This window comes from Mirounga angustirostris, unplaced genomic scaffold (assembly GCF_029215605.1).
Source record: "Mirounga angustirostris isolate CCGP_5_RB_7025 unplaced genomic scaffold, mMirAng1.0.hap1 SCAF_2, whole genome shotgun sequence".
NCBI classification, from domain to species: Eukaryota; Metazoa; Chordata; class Mammalia; order Carnivora; family Phocidae; genus Mirounga; species Mirounga angustirostris.
The window spans coordinates 167790063-167809056 of record NW_026991710.1 but is presented as its reverse complement, the minus strand read 5'-3'; the positions used below and the strand labels follow the sequence as shown (position 1 = coordinate 167809056).

General features: G+C 38.4%; 1 protein-coding gene across 3 annotated transcripts in view; it reads left to right on the top strand.

Moving 5' to 3' along the window:
• The first annotated feature begins 6444 nt into the window (after positions 1-6444).
• DDHD2 (DDHD domain containing 2) overlaps positions 6445-18994 on the top strand; it is a 30044-nt gene continuing 17494 nt past the window's right edge. The window contains exons 1-10 of one of the 3 annotated variants that reach the window (XR_010409684.1): positions 6454-6714; positions 8364-8591; positions 9555-9745; positions 10341-10430; positions 10974-11094; positions 13397-13486; positions 14631-14766; positions 17100-17308; positions 17578-17645; positions 18048-18170. Coding sequence is in view for 2 of the 3 variants with exons in the window: in XM_045879847.3 (XP_045735803.1) it covers positions 8372-8591; positions 9555-9745; positions 10341-10430; positions 10974-11094; positions 13397-13486; positions 14631-14766; positions 17100-17308; positions 17578-17645; positions 18048-18170 (1248 nt within the window). In the remaining variant the exon portion in view is untranslated. Of the gene's footprint in view, positions 6715-8363; positions 8592-9554; positions 9746-10340; positions 10431-10973; positions 11095-13396; positions 13487-13837; positions 13967-14630; positions 14767-17099; positions 17309-17577; positions 17646-18047; positions 18171-18994 lie in introns of those variants that run through there. The other 2 variants (XM_045879847.3, XM_064585535.1) reach the window with 2 other exon arrangements.

Sequence of the window (18994 nt, the reverse complement as noted above, 5' to 3'; positions counted from 1 at the left end):
AATAAGCTTCTTACTTTAGAATAGTTCAGATTTACAGAAAATTTAGGATGCTACAGAGTTCCTTTATACTCCACAGTCTATTAACAATTTAAATTAGTATTATACATTTGACACAATTAATGGACCAATAAGGATAGATTCTCATTAACTAAAATGGCTGTGACAGTTTCTCAGAGTTTCCTTGTTTTTGGTGACCATGACCGTCTTGAGGAGTACTGGTCAGATATTTTGTAGACTGCCCTTCAACTGCGATTTGTCTGATGTTTTTTCATATACATTGGGGCTGTGGGTTTTTGGGAGGAAGACCACAGAGTTAAGAGTCCATCTCATATCAAATAACTTATACTGTTGATGTTAACCTTAATCACCTGGCTGAGGTAGGGTTTGTTAGGTTTCTCTACCATAAAATTACTTTCTTTTCCCCTTTCTCATACTGTACTCTATGGAAGGAAGTCATTATACACAGTGCCATGCTTAAGGAGCAGGGAGTTATCCTCCACCTCGAGAATGTTTATCTACATAAATTATGTGGAATTTCCCTGCAAGGGATATTTGTCTATTCTCCCATTTGTTTGTTTGTTTAATCAATTTATATCAGTATGGGTTCATAGATACTTATTTTATACTTTGTGTTATAATCTAATACTGCCTTATTTATTTTGTTGCTCAGATTCTTTTGCTTTGGCCATTGGGAGCACTCTCAGTTGGGTCCTTTTGACATACCCCCATCATTGTGTGTGGCTTTTTTTTTTTTTTTTTAACCCCCTTCTCTTACTTTCTGGCACTAGAAGAATCTCCAGGCTCATCTTGTGTATTTTCTGTTCTAGTCTTAGAATCAGTTATTTCTCCAAGAAGTCCTGATTCCTGTTACTGAAAATGGTATTGAAACCAAACTTGGGCTCCATCGTCTTCACTGCTGAGTTTTGAAAATTCTTCATTTTCTAGAGACAAGTGCCTTGTCAGATGTGTGGTTTGCAAATATTTTATCCTGGTCTGCAACTTGTCTGTTCATCCTCTTAACAGAGTCTTTCCCAGAGCAAAAGTTTTTAATTTTGAAGTAATCCTATTTATCATTTTTTCTTTTTAGGGAATGGACTTTTGATGTCAAGTCTCTCAGAACTTCTGGTTTATTTAACCCTAGTTCCTGAAGATTTTCTATTTTTTTTCTAAAAGTGTTACATTTTACATTTGTGTTTGCTACATTTACATTGGCTCTGAAGGGAAGGAAAAATTCTTCCTCCACCCTCAAGTTCTTCCAGCTGGGCTAAGAATTAAATTTACATGGGACAGATTAACAAGAGAAAAACACCAAAGTTTTATTACGTGTGCATGGAGGCCCAATAATGAAATTGAGATCTCAAGAAGTGACCAAGGCAGGAAGTATTTATACTTTTTTGACAAAGAGACAAATTTGTGAGGAGTTGACAGGACAAAGAAAACTTAACTTCAGGAGGTTCAATTAGTGAGGAATTCTAAACAGAATTTGGGCTGTGGTAGCCAATTAGTAAAAAGTAACAAGGGTTGTTTACACAGCCTTCTTGGCTGTAAATTTCCCATCTCTGGGTGATAGGGATGTCTCTTGTACCTCCTGGTGCAGGGAGGTACCTTTCCCATGGGAGACTTATTTCCTGCTTTCTGGGGACAGAGGAAGGTCTGAGTGTCCTTGCACAGCCTGTCTCTTACGTAACTTTTATTTTAAAAGATTTTATTTATTTGAGAGAGAAAGCATAAGCAGGCAGAAGGGCAGAGAGAGAGGTAGAAACACTGCTGAGCAGGGAGCCCCATGTGGGGCTAGATTCCAGGATGCTGGGATTATGACCTGAGCCGAAGGCAGACGCTTAACCAACTGAGCCACCCAGGCATCCCTTAAGTAACTTTTATTTTAATAATTAATATGCCAACGTGGCCTATGGTAGGGCCGCCTGCCATCGGCCCCTACAGCTCAGTCTGACAACCCTAGCCAACAGGAAGCCTTGGTTTGATGGAAACCTCCAAGAGCTAGAGGAGAGCCAGTTTGCTGCACAGCTTAAAGTGAAGTTCTCAGGTTATCAGTCTCCAAAACAGCTCTCATTGCAGGAAGACAGGAAGATCATAAGGGAAGCATAAATCATTTTCCTCAAAGTAAAAACATTCTATTAAAACTGAGGGCAGGAACTATTTGATTGTGGCTATAAAGTAATACAATGCATTTTCATGAATGATTTATGGACTTAACAAAAATCTCCCAACTTTGGGTTGGAGAACATCACACTATTAATCACTAAGGTTTCTTCTAGTTCTATCATTCTTATTTTATAAACGAAGTTAGTGGTATAGCCAAAATTATAGCTCAGGTCTTCTATTTCTCGATTTAAGCACCTTGCCTCATAGCAGTAGCCTGTATATTCTAGATTAAAATGTAGATTCATGACCCCTCTGATTAAACTCTTGTAGTTAATCAGAATGGCCGTTGGATCTAAAAATCTACATTTTAAAGAATTTACTTAGTGGGGCACCTGAGTGGCTCAGTCGGTTAAGCGTCTGCCTTCGGCTCAGTTCATGATCCCGGGGTCCTGGGATCGAGTCCTGCATCGGGCTCCCTGCTGAGCTGCTTCTCCCTCTGCCTGCCACTCCCCCTGCTTGTGCTGTCAAATAAAATAAATAAAATAAAATATAATAAAATAAAAATAATCTACTTAGCATATTCTTCCATTCATTGAAGTTTGAGAATCACTGTCACAGCCTGAAGTCCTGTTGTTATTTTATAGTCAGAACATCCAAGACAACTGTGGAGTGTTCTCTACTTGGGATGCCTAGCTGTCCACCAGGGATTGGGGACTCCTGCCTCCAAAAACTATATATCCTTATACCTAATGCCTTCATGGGCACTCAACACATACATTTTGAATACTGAAATATGCTTTATTTTGGAAAGAAATGGGAATTCAAAATCGATGCCTCACAATTTTTCCTACTTTGGATATGAAATCCAGTTGTTTTATGACCTTAGGCTCCTGCTTTTGCTTTTTAGGCAACTTACAGGCAATTAGCATTATCTTTAGTATTAGAGCATGGAGTCAGCAAACTGCCTAGCACTAGAGACCAAATGTAACCTACTGCCTGCTTTTGTAAACAAAGTTTTGTTGGGACACAGCCACACTCATCGCTTTACCTATTGTCTCTGGCTGCTTTTGTGGTACAGCGGGAGACCTGATTAGTTGTGACAGAAACTTCATGGCCCAGAAAGCCTGAAATAGTTATCTGGCCCTTTACAGAAAAAAGTTTGCTGCCCCCTCCACTAGAAGGAAAAAGGTAATTTGTTTCAGATTTTGCCTTCTTAAGGTTTTTTTTTTTTTTTTTCTGGTTAAAGATCTGATGTACAACTGCTAACAACAGCCAGTAAAAATTAAGTGGGATTTTTTTTTTTTGAGCGATATATCATAAAATATTCTCTTTTTCTGAACCTACCTACCTACTGAGCCTTTTTGGGAACCTAAAATTTATAGTGCTTAAGGCAGTGTTTCTCAAAGATCTCAAGTAGATCCCATACTATCTGCCTTTAAATCATCTGGAGTGCTTGTTTAAAATGCAGATTCCTGAATCCCACCAAAAACCTACTGAATGAGAATTTCTGGGGGGTATGCTTGGACATCTGATAAACTCCCTCTTTTGTAACTATCAATGTATCTGGCTCCTGTATCTGTTACGACACTCAAGATATATTTATTTGTTTACCTGCTTGTCTCTTAAGACTGTGAACTCCTTCAGGGTAGGTATTGTGTTGTTATTCATTACTTTTATATTCCAAGCTGCAGGGTGGGCACATTTAATTGCTGTAGTTCTCAAAGGGTAGTCCACGCATGCTGGGGGTCATTTCAGGGATCACACAATCAAAACTATTAATACTAAGACATGATTTGCTTTTTTTGCTGTGTTTCTGACATTTGCACTGTTGATGCAAAAGCAATGGTGGGTAAAACTGCTGGCACCTTAGCAAGAATTAAGGCAGTGGAAATAAATTGTACTGTCAGTCATTGTATTGTGCACTGCCATGCGTTCCTAATAAAAATAGTGCCCATTTCACTTAAGAATACTGTTCATGAAGTAAAAATTATTAATTTTATTAAATATTAACCCTCGCATTCACATCTTTTTCATATTCTGTGTGACAAAATAGTATGCCTAAAACAGTTCTGCATCCTGAAGTATGCTGGTCTGTTGAGGAAAAAGCACTTAACAAGTGATTTGAATGGTAACTGCACTAGCTACTCTTTTTTTCATGGATCATTTTTATTTAAAAGTATAACAGAGAACTAAGACTAGTCAGATTTAGTTATTTGACAGAGCCTGTCTTGAAAACAAAGTGAGCTTGTTAACTTCAAGGAAAACAACTGACAGTATTTGTTGCCAATGATAAAATGTGACCCTTCAAGAAAAAAGCAGACTTTAAAGAACTTTTATTTACTAAGAGCTTGACAGCTTCCCTGTACTTAAAGGCTCTTCTAATGAGACCGGTGGTGATTAAAAAATATATATATTGTATAATGAAATGTGTTAACATTTGGAAGACTGAATAGCACAGTGAACTGTTATTTTCCAAATAACCAATGTTTGATGTCATAAATCATGTATAGGTAAAAGAGCCATTCAAAGTGCAAGATAGACCAATGGATTTTAATGTATCAGAGTACAAAATATTCACTGATATGTTTTCAGATTCCATATTGCAACTAACCTTTAAGAAGCCACTATTTGTTGAATTTTATCTGAAGAGGCAGTTAAAATACTTCTTTCTCCAACTACATAGTTGAGGGAAGCTGGGTTTTCTTCATATACTTCAACCAAAACTAAAGTTGTAACAGTTTGAATGCAGAAGTAACTATGAGAATCTTACAATTTTCTACGAAACCAGACATTAAAGAAATTTACAAAAATGTAAAGCAATGTCATTCTGTCCACTGATTTTTTCATTTTTGAAAAGTTATTTTTCCGTTAAAAAATTTATTGACAAGAAACGGGTTTTTAATTTTATTTTAAATAAATTAGTAAACATTTGAATTTGTTTTAATTTCTAGTAAACAGTGATAGATATAACCTACATAAACAATACACTTTAGGGTCCTCAATAATTACAGTGTAAAAGGTTCCTGAGGCCAAAAAAGTTGAGAACAGCTGTTATGGATACAGAGATTTGGAGATAGAGGACCTAAATTCAAGGTCTGGTTTTGTCACTTAGAACTGAGTTTAGGTAAGTTGCTTACGTGCAGCTCTGAAGACAGACACTGTGCTGTTTTGGCTCCATCACTTGCTGACAGTATGACTTTGGATAAGTCATTTTACCTTTGCAAATAGGGAAAACTATAGTCTACTTCAAGTTGTGGTGAGGACTAAATGGGATTACACTTGTAAAATGCTTACAAGCCTACCTAGAAGTAGTAAGAGCTCAGTAAATGCTAGCTCCTGTTAGTCTGTGATATTAGCTAGTCATCTGACAAGATTCTATAGAGAATGGGACAACTCTGGCATTCCTTACCCTGTCCCTGGAGAGCGGAAGCTTTTTAGGTGTTGTAAGTTTCAGAACGTATAAGTAAACTTGTGGATATTTGTGTGTGGCTGTTAACCTGTAAGAGAATTCATGTGTTATAAAAATTCTTTTTTCTCGGTTTCTGAAGAAATAACGAAACTGAAAAACATCCCTGAATCCTTGCCCTATAAACTAGTTAGAATATAGGCAAGCGTCTTACTGAATACTCAAAGGAGCTGAGGTCTTCCAGAAAACTAAATACTCAGGAGAGTAGGGCAGGGCCATTAGCTTCATGACTGTGGGAAATTCATTTAAACTTTTCACCTCAATTATGTCATCGTGTTTGGACAAAAATATCTCGTTTCCAACCTCTCGTGCGGCTTTTAAATCTGGTGAAGCTCACCTCTACATTTTTTTACACTTATCTTTTTGGCAGCCTCGAAATCCTAAGAAATGTAAGGGGGAGGGGGCAAAGCCCCAGAGATAAACTTTCTTCTTCGCAAATGCCAATAGTATCCATTTTCCTCCACACCCAGAAGTGGAAGCTGCTGCTAGCGCCCTATCGTCTAATTGCTCACTAGGGGCGTGGCATCTGCGTCTCCCTCGGGTTCTCCGCATCTTTCCCGGCCCTTTAGTACAGTTAGCCAGAGTAGTACGAGGGTCAGCGCGCCTCTTTTCCCATCTAGTCTACCGAGTGAGGAGGCATGGCTGGTTAATTCTGAAGAAGCTTTCTTTCACTGAAACTCAAAATGCTCCCTTACACCTATAATGTCTTATACCCCATCCCGCCTTTCAAAGACCTCCGACCTCAGACGGAGATTCCGCGCGCCGGCTCAGAGCGGAGGGCACGCCCCACGCACCGCCCACACGGCCAGCGCTTCGGCTCCCTGCCCGCAGGAAGGAGCCACGTCTCGCGCGATTCCTTCCACCTCTCGCGACACTTCCTGCCAGTGTCCTGCGGCCCTCCTTGCCCCACCCATCGCTTCCACGCCGCGGTCCTCGCCACCTCACCTTTGCTGTCGGTAGCCCGAGCCGCTGCTCGCCCGCTGGGAGCGCAGTGGAGCCCAGTGTTGGGCACGAGTCCGGCGGGGCCGCAGGCTCCGCCCTGCTGCGCCCCGCCCCGCCTGCGCTCGGGGGAAAGACCGCCCCGGGGACATGTCGTGCCCCCCTCAGCGAGGGCAGGAGTGTGTGAAAGGCAGCGGGGCTGTCAGGTGAGCCCGTGGTGGCGTGTTGGGGTGGGCGGCTGGGCGGAGGGAGGCCCCACTGGGCTGCGGGTTGGAGGCACTGCGGGATGGGGATGCCGGGAGCGGAGGAGGACGCGATGCCTGAGGCAGAGAAGGGAGGTGGTGGGAGAACCACCCGGGGGGGTGGGGGTGACCTCGGTCCGGGTGAAGCGTCCAGGCTTCCCTTTGTACGGACTGCGTTCTAAGGCACCGGCAAATTATCTTGTTCCCTCGGTGGCTCCGCTCCTCTCTGCAGGGCTGGAAGCGGGAGGAGGCAAGTCCCCGAGCTCTGAAGTCCCAGATCTGGGCGGCAGGAGGCCCAGGGTCGTGGGGGAGAGGGACGCGCCAAGGTGGCGGAGGTAAATTGGTGCTAGGAAAAAGGATAAAGTGGCCGAAAGCCGGGCGAGCGTTCGCTCAGAGGAGGCCAGGTGTTTGCCATCCGGCTGCGCTCGGTGCTGAGATACCAACAATGCTCACTCCCCTCAGGTTGAGTACACATCGGTGTGTGCAGTGTTCCTTGCCAAGTGGTCAGAGTGTTGGAGGGGTAGGACCATATAGGTCAGAGTCGTCTTTGAGAGAAGGAGGCTTTTGAGGTCACTTGTTACTTTTCTCCCGAGACTTGGACGGTGTGAGTGGGTGCGCGAGTGCGCACAGTGGCTCAAACTAGGGTTCGTATTTTCAGAATTTGTGCCCTAGTCGCTAATTAAGTACACTTCAAGGATCAATAAAAGGGGACAGACAGGTTCTTCGGACGCCTGGGTAGCTCAGGTCATGATCCCAGGGTCCTGGGATCGAGCCCCGCACCGGGCTCCCTGCTCCGCGGGAAGCCTGCTTCTCCCTCTCCCACTCCCCCTGCTTGCGGTCCCTCTCTCGCTGTGTCTCTCTCTGTCAAATAAATAAAACCTTAAAAAAAAAAAAAAGGTGACAGGTTCTTAAGTGAATAGTTTTACTTTCAATATTTTAAGATTCCAGTGATCACGTAAGTGTGTAATGATAGGGGCCTGGAGCCTAAAATCTAGGTGTTAAGACAGTTGGAGTAAATTTTTTGCCTTTAGCAATAGACTTAGATGGAAATTGGGGTAGGATGTTTTGTTGCAATCACGTTTTTAACCATATGTTTCTTCTCATTCTAGGTTTGTCTTTTTTTAAAGTTATTTTAAGTTCATTTTTTAAAAAATTGTATTTATTAGAGAGAGAGTGAGCAAGAGCAGGAGCAGGGGGAGGAGCAGAGGGAGAGGGAGGAGCAGACTCCCCACTGAGCAGGGAGCCCGATGCCATGCAGGGCTCATTCCAGGACCCTGAGATCATGACCTGAGCCAAAGGCAGATGCTAACTGACAGAGCCACCCAGGCGCCCCTCTGGTTTGTCTATATGAAAGCCATGCAGTTTTCTGAGAGAATTGGGAAATCAGTGTAAAGTGGTTGGTCTGACTATAAAAAGCATTTTGTTTAAAGCTCCCCCTCAAATCCAGCTGTTAATTTATATGTTATTTCTTGAGATTTTTTTTCCCAGAAATGACACCTTCAAGTGACCAGTTGTGTATGTGTGTGTGTGTGTGTGAGGGAGAGAGAGAAATTTCACTGTTAATAGAAGAAAAATGATTTTTCCTGATAGTTTTCTTATATCTTGTCTTTTAGAGAGCAAAATGTCATCAGCAGAATCACACCAGGAACAATTGTCCCAGTCAGATCCATCCCCGTCACCAAACTCATGTAGTTCCTTTGAGCTACTAGACATGGATGCTGGCAGTTTGTATGAGCCAGTTTCTCCTTATTGGTTTTATTGTAAAATAATAGATTCTAAGGAGACATGGATTCCTTTCAACTCTGAGGATTCACAGCAGCTGGAAGAGGCATATGGTTCTGGTAGGATGAAAATGATGACTTTTAATAGATTAAGACTATTTCTCTCAGTCTAATGTAATAGTTCTTATATTGAGTGCTATTAAAAATATTAGATTTTTTTCTAGTTTTCTCTGTAGCATATTTTGCAGTTCTCTCTTCTATAGCATTTTTATATAGAAATAGAAGTTTTGTACTACTAACCAGTCAATTTGTAATATTTAAGAATTTGGTCTGTATTTGAAAACAGTACTTATTATAATTTCTGCGTAGTTATCTAATAATATTTCTTTTTTTTTTTTAAAGATTGTATTTATTTGAGTGAGAGAGAATGAGAGAGAGAGAGAGCACATGAGAGGGTGAGGGGGGGAGGGTCAAAGGGAGAAGCAGACTCCCTGATAAGCAGGGAGCCTGATGCAGGACTCGATCCCGGGACTCCGGGATCATGACCTGAGCTGAAGGCAATTTCTTAACCAACTGAGCCACCCAGGTGCCCTCTAGTAATATTTCTTATGTTCAGCATATGTTTCAGTTTTTGTTTATGAAGAATGGGGGCATGTCACATTGCAAAAGAATGAATTCTTTAACTTGTCACTTGTTTTTTCTTCTTTTATGAAATAAGAATGACGCGGTAACTGTTTTATCATCATCATGGTCATGGTTGTTAATTTACTTTTTGGCTCCTCAAGCAAAAAATTCAGAAAACCCTTATATACTTTTGTTTGTTTAATGGGGCACGACTGTCTCTCAGAAAAAGAACAAAACAGTGTTGGGGTATTATCTTTTTTATGTATCATTAAAACCAAGAATGGTTTTGATGGCTTGGGAAGTAGTGAAAAAATGCAATTCCGTTTTGCTTAATGTTTAGCCAAGTAGAAAATGTTCATTCTTATGCTCATACCATTATTTAGAGTATAGCTCAGAATTGTATTTTGGGAGATTTATTTTTATATATGTACTTCTTTCCCCCTTTCCAATCCTTGATAGGAAAAGATTGTAATGGGAGAGTTGTCCCCACTGATGGGGGCAGATATGATGTGCATTTGGGGGAGAGGATGCGGTATGCTGTATACTGGGATGAGCTAGCATCGGAAGTGAGACGATGTACCTGGTTTTACAAGGGAGACAAAGATAATAAGTATGTTCCCTACTCAGAGAGCTTCAGCCAAGTATTAGAGGTATTTCTTTGACTCCTTTTCACTTATTTTCATTTTTTTCTTCTCTTATTTAATAATCTTTTTTTGTGACTTATTTTTGTGAAATTTCTAGAAAGAGTTTGGTTCTATCTGGATCACATGTATATCATTTCTTTTGCAAGTTAGTTTCAAGATAAAGTAGTTTTATTTTCAGATTTTAAATTACTATGTAAACTGTTATGCCTTTAAGTTAAAATTTTTTCCCTAATGGTGATCATTGTTAATAATATTTAAATTATGACCACAGGATTGGTCTTTTCAGCCTTTTATTTTTCTGGCTCTGGAAACAGTCTGAAATTTGGTTTCTTTAAATTGGAGTAGACATTAGTACTATTGGAAGAAGTATATCAAAATGTGAACAGTGATTTTACCCAGTCTAGATGATAAAAGTAGGCGTGAACTTTTTGTTGTTCTATACTGTTATCTGTTGTAATTTTAAAAGTATTTTCAAATATTTGATAAATCGGAGTCGGATATTCTTATGTAATTGTTTATCTAGCAGTATTCTTGTAAAAAAAAGTTCAATTTTAATAGAAAAGCTATTAGAGAAATCTAATGAAATGTGTTTTCTCTTAAGGAAACGTACATGCTTGCTGTAACTCTGGATGAGTGGAAAAAGAAACTGGAGTCTCCCAACAGAGAAATTATTATATTACACAATCCAAAGGTAAAGCAAATTAAGCCTTTCTTTCATGTGGGATTAAAGGTTAATTGCATTCCTAAGGAGAACTTAATTGGTTTCTTTTTCATAGGGATTCTATTTAGGATACCCTTTGGAAATTTTTACATTGCATTCACAATTATGAAACTTGTAGCCACTGCCACTATTTTTTACCTCCTTCACCTTATACAAGAGAATTTTCTTAGAGAAAATTATGCCACTGTAGATTAAGAATATCACTGACATATTATGGGGGCATATTTTACATGTGTAGGGTATTATTGAAAGATCTGTTAGCCTGATTTTTTTTTTTTTTTGGCTTTATTGAGGTATAATTGACAAAGTCGTAAGGTATTTAACATGTACAACATTGGCCTACTGTATTTTCAGGGTTCTCATTTCAAGCCATCAGAGTTGCATATCAAAACTCCACTTGAGATCTGACTATGTATTCTCTTTTGAAAGACATGTATGGTGTCCCTCAGCGTGTATAAATAGAGATGTCTATAATGTAGAATATATTTATTGCTCTGATCTTTTCTATTTAAGCTTATGGTGCATTACCAGCCAGTTGCAGGGTCTGATGAATGGGGTTCAACACCCACTGAACAGGGTCGACCAAGAACAGTGAAGAGAGGGGTTGAGAACATCTCTGTTGACATTCATTGTGGTAATGTTGTTTATTTTTTCTTCTGATATACTTATTTATGACTTAAATTATGACCCTTTTTCTATGGTTTTGGATTACCTCAAGGCTTAAAATTGATTTAGTCATATGGGCTTTTTATGAGTTAAGATTAGCATCATTTCATCTACTAAGAATCTTTTTTTTTTATTGATTGATTGATTTTAGAGAGAGGGAGCATGCAAGCGGGAAGGACAGAGGGAGAGGAAGAGAAATCTCAAGCAGACTCTTCGCTGAGTGCGGAGCTGGAGGTGGGACTCCATCTCATGACCCTGACATCACAACCTGAGCCGAAACTTAGTCGATTGCACCATCCAGGTGCCCCACTAAGAATCTTAATAGATATAAAAATCTGTTTTAGGGCGCCTGGGTGGCTCAGTCGTTAAGCGTCTGCCTTCGGCTCAGGTCATGATCCCAGGGTCCTGGGATCGAGTCCCACATCGGGCTCCCTTCTCTGCGGGAGGCCTGCTTCTCCCTCTCCCACTCCCCCTGCTTGTGTTCCCTCTCTCGCTATCTCTCTCTCTGTCAAATAAATAAATAAAATCTTTAAAAAAAAAAAAAAAGAAAAAAATCTGTTTTAAAGTTGCTAAGTATATATATTGTGGAATAGGTAAAATTTGGCAGTACTAATCAAGAAGTCACTTGGTACAAATGAACTGATGTAGTTCTAATTTTAAGAAGTGTGATTCCACCTGTTTGATTAAAAATTAATTTCTGGTAACTCCTGTTCTTGAAGATTGTGAACTAAGGAAAGCTTCTTCGGTAGAACTTTGATGGTTATCCATTGCTAGTATCTAGCTAGGGCCATTTATGGTTGGTTTTGTAATATGTTTAACTGGATTATAAAATTCCTTTTATCTCTGAGAGGAGATGGCTTGTCTTAGACTTACTATACTTGTAAGTCTTAGACTTACTATAATTTAAAAAGATGAGTTTGGGGACACCTGGCTGGCTCAGTCAGAGGAGTATATGACTCTTGATCTCAGGGTTGTAAGTTCGAGCCCCATGTTGGGCATAGAGATTACTTAAATAAAAACTTAAAAAAAATAAAAACTAAAAAGATGAGTTTAAAAATTTAGAGTTTATATACACACCATACATTATTGGTATAATTGATAAAAATGGAATATTAGATAAAAGTATCCTACCAATGTTATGCTGCCTGAATTTGATAACTGTAGTTATTTAAGAAAATATTCTTAGGAAATACATATTAAAGTATTTAAAGGGTTAAGTATTTAAAGAGGTATGATGTGTGCAGTCTGATAATATATGCAACCTGCTTCCAAATGGTTCAGAAAAATAAATATGTATAAACACATACACATAGAGAATAATAAAGCAAATGTAAGATTAAAGTTTTGAATCTATAAAAAGTATATAAGAGTGTTCATACTATTCTTTCATGTTTTCTGTAAGGTTGCAGTTATTTCAAAACAAAAAGTTTAAAGCCTGAAAAAATTTTTTACAGATTTATGTCAAGATAAATTAGAAACACAGTAAAATCACTATATTTTTACTAAGTAAAATATAGGACTGTTTTGTGTCCTTTAAATGATCTGCTTGGGGGCACTTGGGTGGCTCAGTTGTTAAGCATCTGCCTTCGGCTCAGGTCATGATCCCGGGGTCCTGGGAATCGAGCCCCACATCGGGCTCCCTGCTCCGCGGGAAGCCTGCTTCTCCCTCTCCCACTCCCCCTGCTTGTGTTCCCACTCTCGCTGTCTCTCTCTCTCTGTCAAATAAATAAATAAAATCTTTAAAATAAATAAATAAATAAATAATCTGCTTGGGGAGCCTGAATGGCTCAGTCGGTTAAGGGACCAACTTTTTTTTTTTTTTTTTAAAGGTTTTATTTATTTATTTGACAGAGAGAGGGAACACAAGCAGGGAGAGTGGGAAAGGGAGAAGCAGGCTTCCCACCAAGCAGGGAGCTCGATGCGGGCGGGGCTCAATCCCAGGACCCTGGGATCATGACCCGAGCCGAAGGCAGACATTTAACGACTTGAGCCACCCAGGTGCCCAAGGGACCGACTCTTGATTTTGGCTCAGGTCATGATCTCTGGGTTGTGGGATTGAGCCTCTGCTGAGTGTAGAGTCTGCTTGTCCCTCTCCCTCTGCCCCTCTCCCCACTTCTCAAATAAATAAATAAATAAATAAATTCTTAAAGAAAATGATCTTCTATTTTAATTTACCCATCTTTATAGCCTATTCTTTGTGAATATTTGACTATAAACAGAATATAAGACTAGTTATATGAAATAATTTTTCTTTTTAATTTCATTTACAGGAGAACCTTTACAAATAGATCACTTGGTTTTTGTAGTCCATGGGATTGGACCAGCTTGTGATCTCCGCTTTCGAAGCATTGTACAGTGTGGTAGGTTTGCAAAGCATGTAAGATTAAATCATTTAAGGGGAATATTAGTGCTCCTGTAAGCTGTTGTTTTTAGTCTTTTGTCTTATCTGCATAATAAGATTTGGAGAGATAAAGACAGGTGGCCAAGGTAGTAAAGCTTCTTAACTTAGACCTAAAGTACTAGTAAATTCCTTAGGCTAATAGTTTATACTCTTAACTAATAATTCTTGAATGAACAAGCCCTTAATCCTTATAAAATTGTTTTATGAATGTGATGGTCCTCTTTCTAACCATTCCAAATTTAAAGGGAACCAAAAAGATGTTATCATTTATTTTTTATTTTTTAAAAGATTTTATTTATTTATTTGACAGAGAGAGACACAGCGAGAGAGGGAACACAAGCAGGGGGAGTGGGAGAGGGAGAAGCAGGCTTACCGCGGAGCAGGGAGCCCGATGTGGGGCTCGATTCCCAGGACCCCGGGATCATGACCTGAGCCGAAGGTAGACGCTTAACGACTGAGCCACCCAGGTGCCCCGATGATATAGTTTAAATGAATAACAGAACCAACAATCATTTTTGTAATTCATTAGTGTGGTAAAGCTCTTGATATTCTACTTAGAATATTTAGGTCATTAGTATAACTTGATTTTGAAAGGTAGTGTGCTCTAAAACTTAATTGTACATATTCAGAGTATGTACCGACTTGGGAATCTTCTCCTACTGGGTAATGCTTCTAAGCGTAAACCTTCTGGAAGGTTAAGAGACTGATGTAGTATGAATTTCAAATAGCAGTTGTTTTTTTTTTAATCTAAAATATTGGTTACTGGTTGTTTGTAAGAACCAGAAAGTTAGGAATCTAACTGTAAGGCCAATTGACACAGTCCTGGGATTTTTTCCTTTTTTAAAAAATTGAAATCGTTCCCATGACACAGAAGTTTTGAAGTTAGCTTTTCTTTAGATAAAATGTTTTTTATAGTAAAGTTCTGTGGTAAAGGAACAGCTTTTGTGCACTAATAATATTTCCTGAACACTACTTTGCTATTTTTGACTCAAGTAAATATGTGTTCTAAGCAAATGGAGAGAGTATAATTACATGATCTATTGCATCCTTATTCTGTGAATTCATTGCTTCCCTGGTGATGCATAAGTTAATTTCTTTTCCAGTTAACGATTTTCGCAGTGTTTCCTTGAACCTGCTACAGACACATTTTAAGAAAGCCCAAGAAAATCAGCAGATTGGGAGGGTAGAATTTCTTCCAGTCAACTGGCATAGTCCTTTGCATTCTACTGGTGTGGATGTGTGAGTAATACCTTATGTCTTTGAGTTGTTAACTAAGATTGTAATGCGTTTTCTGATCATTGATATGGTTGGGATGTTTGTGCTATAGCTGATTATATAGAAATTTGTTCAGTGAGAAGTTTTTTATACTTCTATGTCTTTCTTAGAGATACATTATTAAATGCTGACCAATCCCTTGGTTTAACTAGCCTGATTAGGAGTAGAGAACTGTGTGTATCTTCTAGTATGTTTTATTAGCTCATTAGTATCTACTATTACAGCTATATTATTTCTTTAGCATTAAAACCAAACATTGCTTTCTTCCTATAGTGTATAAGCATTTCGATCTTTAGATGTCAAAGCCAGCCTACCTCAAGATGTACAAAGTATTTTGTTCCTTTTGTGATCATGTTTAGATAATATTTGTCCGTGTTGGGGAAAAAAAAGGAAATCCCCAAACATTAAATTATTAGCGTTTATAACTTGAGGTATAATTCGTATAACTTTTAAGTGATGGCTTTCTTAAGTCACAAACCCAGTTTTGTTTGTAGGTTTTATGGTAATGTCAGAGAAGGTTGCCTTATGTTAAGGGTATTTTGGAGAGCTATAGGCTCTCCAGAAAGAAGTGTGTTCATAATATAGTTCCAGGGTAGAATGGCAAATGCTTTTCTGGAAGATAAAGGAAATAGTAGTATTTCCATGTTGGTCTTGAAAATGACTTTTCTGATTCTGTGTCTCTCAGTTCTTAATACTGTATGATTTGAGCATATTCCATGTGCCAAATGTTGTATTGTGTTGCTAGTTATGGAGTTCACATTCTTCATGTTTGAGCTAATGCTAAGAGGTTCCTAAGGGCAGATTGCCTTCTCAACTACAGAAGCTCTTGAATCTTTGAGGACTCTTTCTGGGTATTTTGAGAAAGCTTTAACTGGAAGTTGATTTGGATAATGTCAGCATGGTTTTCCTTTTTGAGATATGAGTTCTGTTTGCCTTTGGCATCTGGCAGTCTCACTTTCTTTCAGCTTTCAGAAATTCTGCATTGAGAAAGGGAGCTGATCCATTTATCAGCTGACTTGTGATCAAAAAACCTTAATGCTGAGAATTCTAGAAAAATCATCTTGTATTTTCTGTCTTTAAAAATCCTTTATTATATAGGGCGCCTGGGTGGCTCAGTTGGTTAAGCGACTGCCTTCGGCTCAGGTCATGATCCCAGGGTCCTGGGATCGAGCCCCGCATCGGGCTCCCTGCTCGGCCAGAAGCCTGCTTCTCCCTCTCCCACTCCCCCTGCTTGTGTTCCCTCTCATGCTGTCTCTCTCTCTCGTCAATTAAATAAATAAATAAAATCTTAAAAAAAAAAAAATCCTTTATTATAGAGAATTTTGTAAAAAAAAAAAATAGCTTATATAAGGAATCTTCACGTACAGATTATGATTACCCAGGGCAAACAAGCCTCAACACATGGCCAGTTCTGCTCTATCCATTATTTTTCAACCTCTGTCTACTGCCCATCCTGCCACCATATTATTTTTGAACCAGATCTTAAGATACTATATCATTTCATCTATAAATGTTTGTTTGTATATCGGAAAGAACTTTTTAAAATATATTAACCATAACACCATTATCACATCTAAAAAAATTCTTTTTTTTTTTTAAAGATTATTTATTTGAGAGAGAGCTTGCACGAGCAGGGGGAGGGACAGAAGGAGAGGGGACAAGCAGACTGCCTGCTGAGCACCGAGGCACCCCTAAAGAAATTCTTAATATCAGCAAATATACAGTGTTCAAATTTCCAATTGTCTAGTAAATGTTGTAGTATATATATATATACACACACACACATTTTATTTATTTATTTAGGTTAAAGATTTTATTTATTTATTTGACAGAGAGAGATTGAGCACAAGCAGGGGGAGAAGGAGGTAGAGGAAGAAGGGGACTCCCCACTGAGCAGGGAGCCCAACACAGGGCTTGATCCCAGGACCCTGGGATCATGACCTAGCTTAAGGCAGACGCTTAACTGACTGAGCCATCCAGGAGCCCCTTGTTGATATGTCTGTTAAGTCTCTCTTAATCTCTTGATTACCTTTCCATCTCTTATTTCCTTGCAATTTATGTATTGAAGAAACTGGTGTTTGTCTTGTAGAGTTTCTCACTAACGTGCTGATAACATCGTTTTGACGTAATTAGACATGTCTGAGTCCTTTATACTTCTTTATTATAGGTACTTGTCTCTTGTATCTTTAAATATCTAAGTCTAAGCTTGAAGGCTAAGCTGGGTAATAACTTAGAGGAAGTTATGGAATGTATTAGGTTTTCTGCTTAAAATACCTTTTTTTTTTTTTTTTTGTCAGAGATCTGCAGCGAATAACTCTGCCCAGCATTAACCGCCTAAGGCACTTTACCAATGACACAATTCTGGATGTCTTCTTCTACAATAGCCCCACCTACTGTCAGACTATAGTGGACACAGTTGCTTCTGAAATGAACCGAATATATACACTTTTTCTTCAGAGGAACCCTGATTTCAAAGGGGGTGTATCCATTGCCGGTCATAGTTTAGGTAACAAATTAATTCCGTGTGACCAGAGAGCACTATCACATATTAAGGACACCTGTTTTTGAAGTACTATGTCTTTTATCCATATCAGATTTAGAGGTCTAGAACTGGTCTGTGATGAAGAATTTGGAAGGGGTTGGAAGGGCGGTGGTGGATTGGAAAGAAAGACTTCCTGCTTCATAGATTTTGCTACATGGGTATTTGGCTTAATACTTTTTGTATAAAAGCTATGTAGTGCCAATACTTAGAAATTGTCCTTTCTTCTATTTTAGGTTCGCTTATATTGTTTGATATACTAACAAATCAGAAAGAATCTTTGGGGGATATGGACAGTGAAAAGGTAATTTAGATATACAGATATACTTCTCTTGTACTATTTCTTGGGACAGATTTTTAGATTTTAGACTTATTTTTTTGTGAGTTCTTCCTGGACAGGGCTTTATTTTAGACTGTTTTATGTCTTAAACACTCTTTCCATAATAAGAACTCAATAAATGTTTTGTTAATGAAGATGAAGAAATACTTTGATAATCATTTATTTAAAAACATTGTTTCATCTAAAGTTGCAACACTTAGAGATTAACTACTTAATTTAAATTTTGTACAAATTACAGTTTATTTAAAGCTAAGTATATCTTTATATAGAACTCTTATATAGTACATTATTTTTATTGCTAGTAGTACTAATACAGGACAATCTAAATGAATTTAGAGAATATGAGCTTTACAACTTAATTTTTAGGATGCACCAAATATTGTCATGGATGAAGGAGACACACTGACACTAGAGGAAGGTTTGAAGAAACTTCAACTCTCTGAATTCTTTAATATCTTTGAGAAGGAGAAAGTAGATAAGGAAGCTCTGGTAAAAATAATGTTTTAAAACTTTATGCTATACTATTTTTAGTATTTTTATGCTTATCTTCATCTTACAGCTGATTAAGAGCCTGCCCTTTAGAAGCACTTTTGTCATAAAAACTCTGTTATCAGTAGTAATGTCCTTTAGCATTATCTATGTGTTTTTATCTTATAAAGTGATCTTTGCTTTGTTTGAGAGCAGAGTTCAGAGAAACCATATTGACAAACATTATAGTGATAGAGCAAAGACTAAAAAACAACATAGCTCAGAAAAGAGAGTAAGAATAAATGGACCACTAATTATTCTGGCTTATTTTCTGTTATACTTCAGGAGCTCTGCTGTTGATATTTGCTTACTTATTTGTTTTTGGTTTTTCCGCCACCTTTTTTGTGCTTTTTTTTCAGGCTTGCAATACATTCATTCATTTAATAGGTATTTAGTGAATGCTTTATATGATCAGGCATATTCTACCAAGTACTAGAGAGAGAGTGGTCAGTAAGATATGTAAACCATAAACATGTTATGTAAACATAAACATCATTATGTTTATGGCTTAGTGGGGAAGACACATATTAATAATCAAATATAATTCATTACAATTGTGGTAAGTTCTAAGTTGGAAAAGTACACAATAGTATTAAGAAAGTATAGTAAGACTAATGTAGTCTGGGAGGGTGAAGGAAGCTTTAACCTAATCAGGTGAGTGGCACTTAAGCTGAGATCTTGATTGTTAGTTTGTTTCATGCTCAGTGTTTGCTGTATGTTCTTACTGCTTATGTCCATGAGTAGGGATATAATCTTTCTCAGGAATGTGACATCTAAGTCAGCAT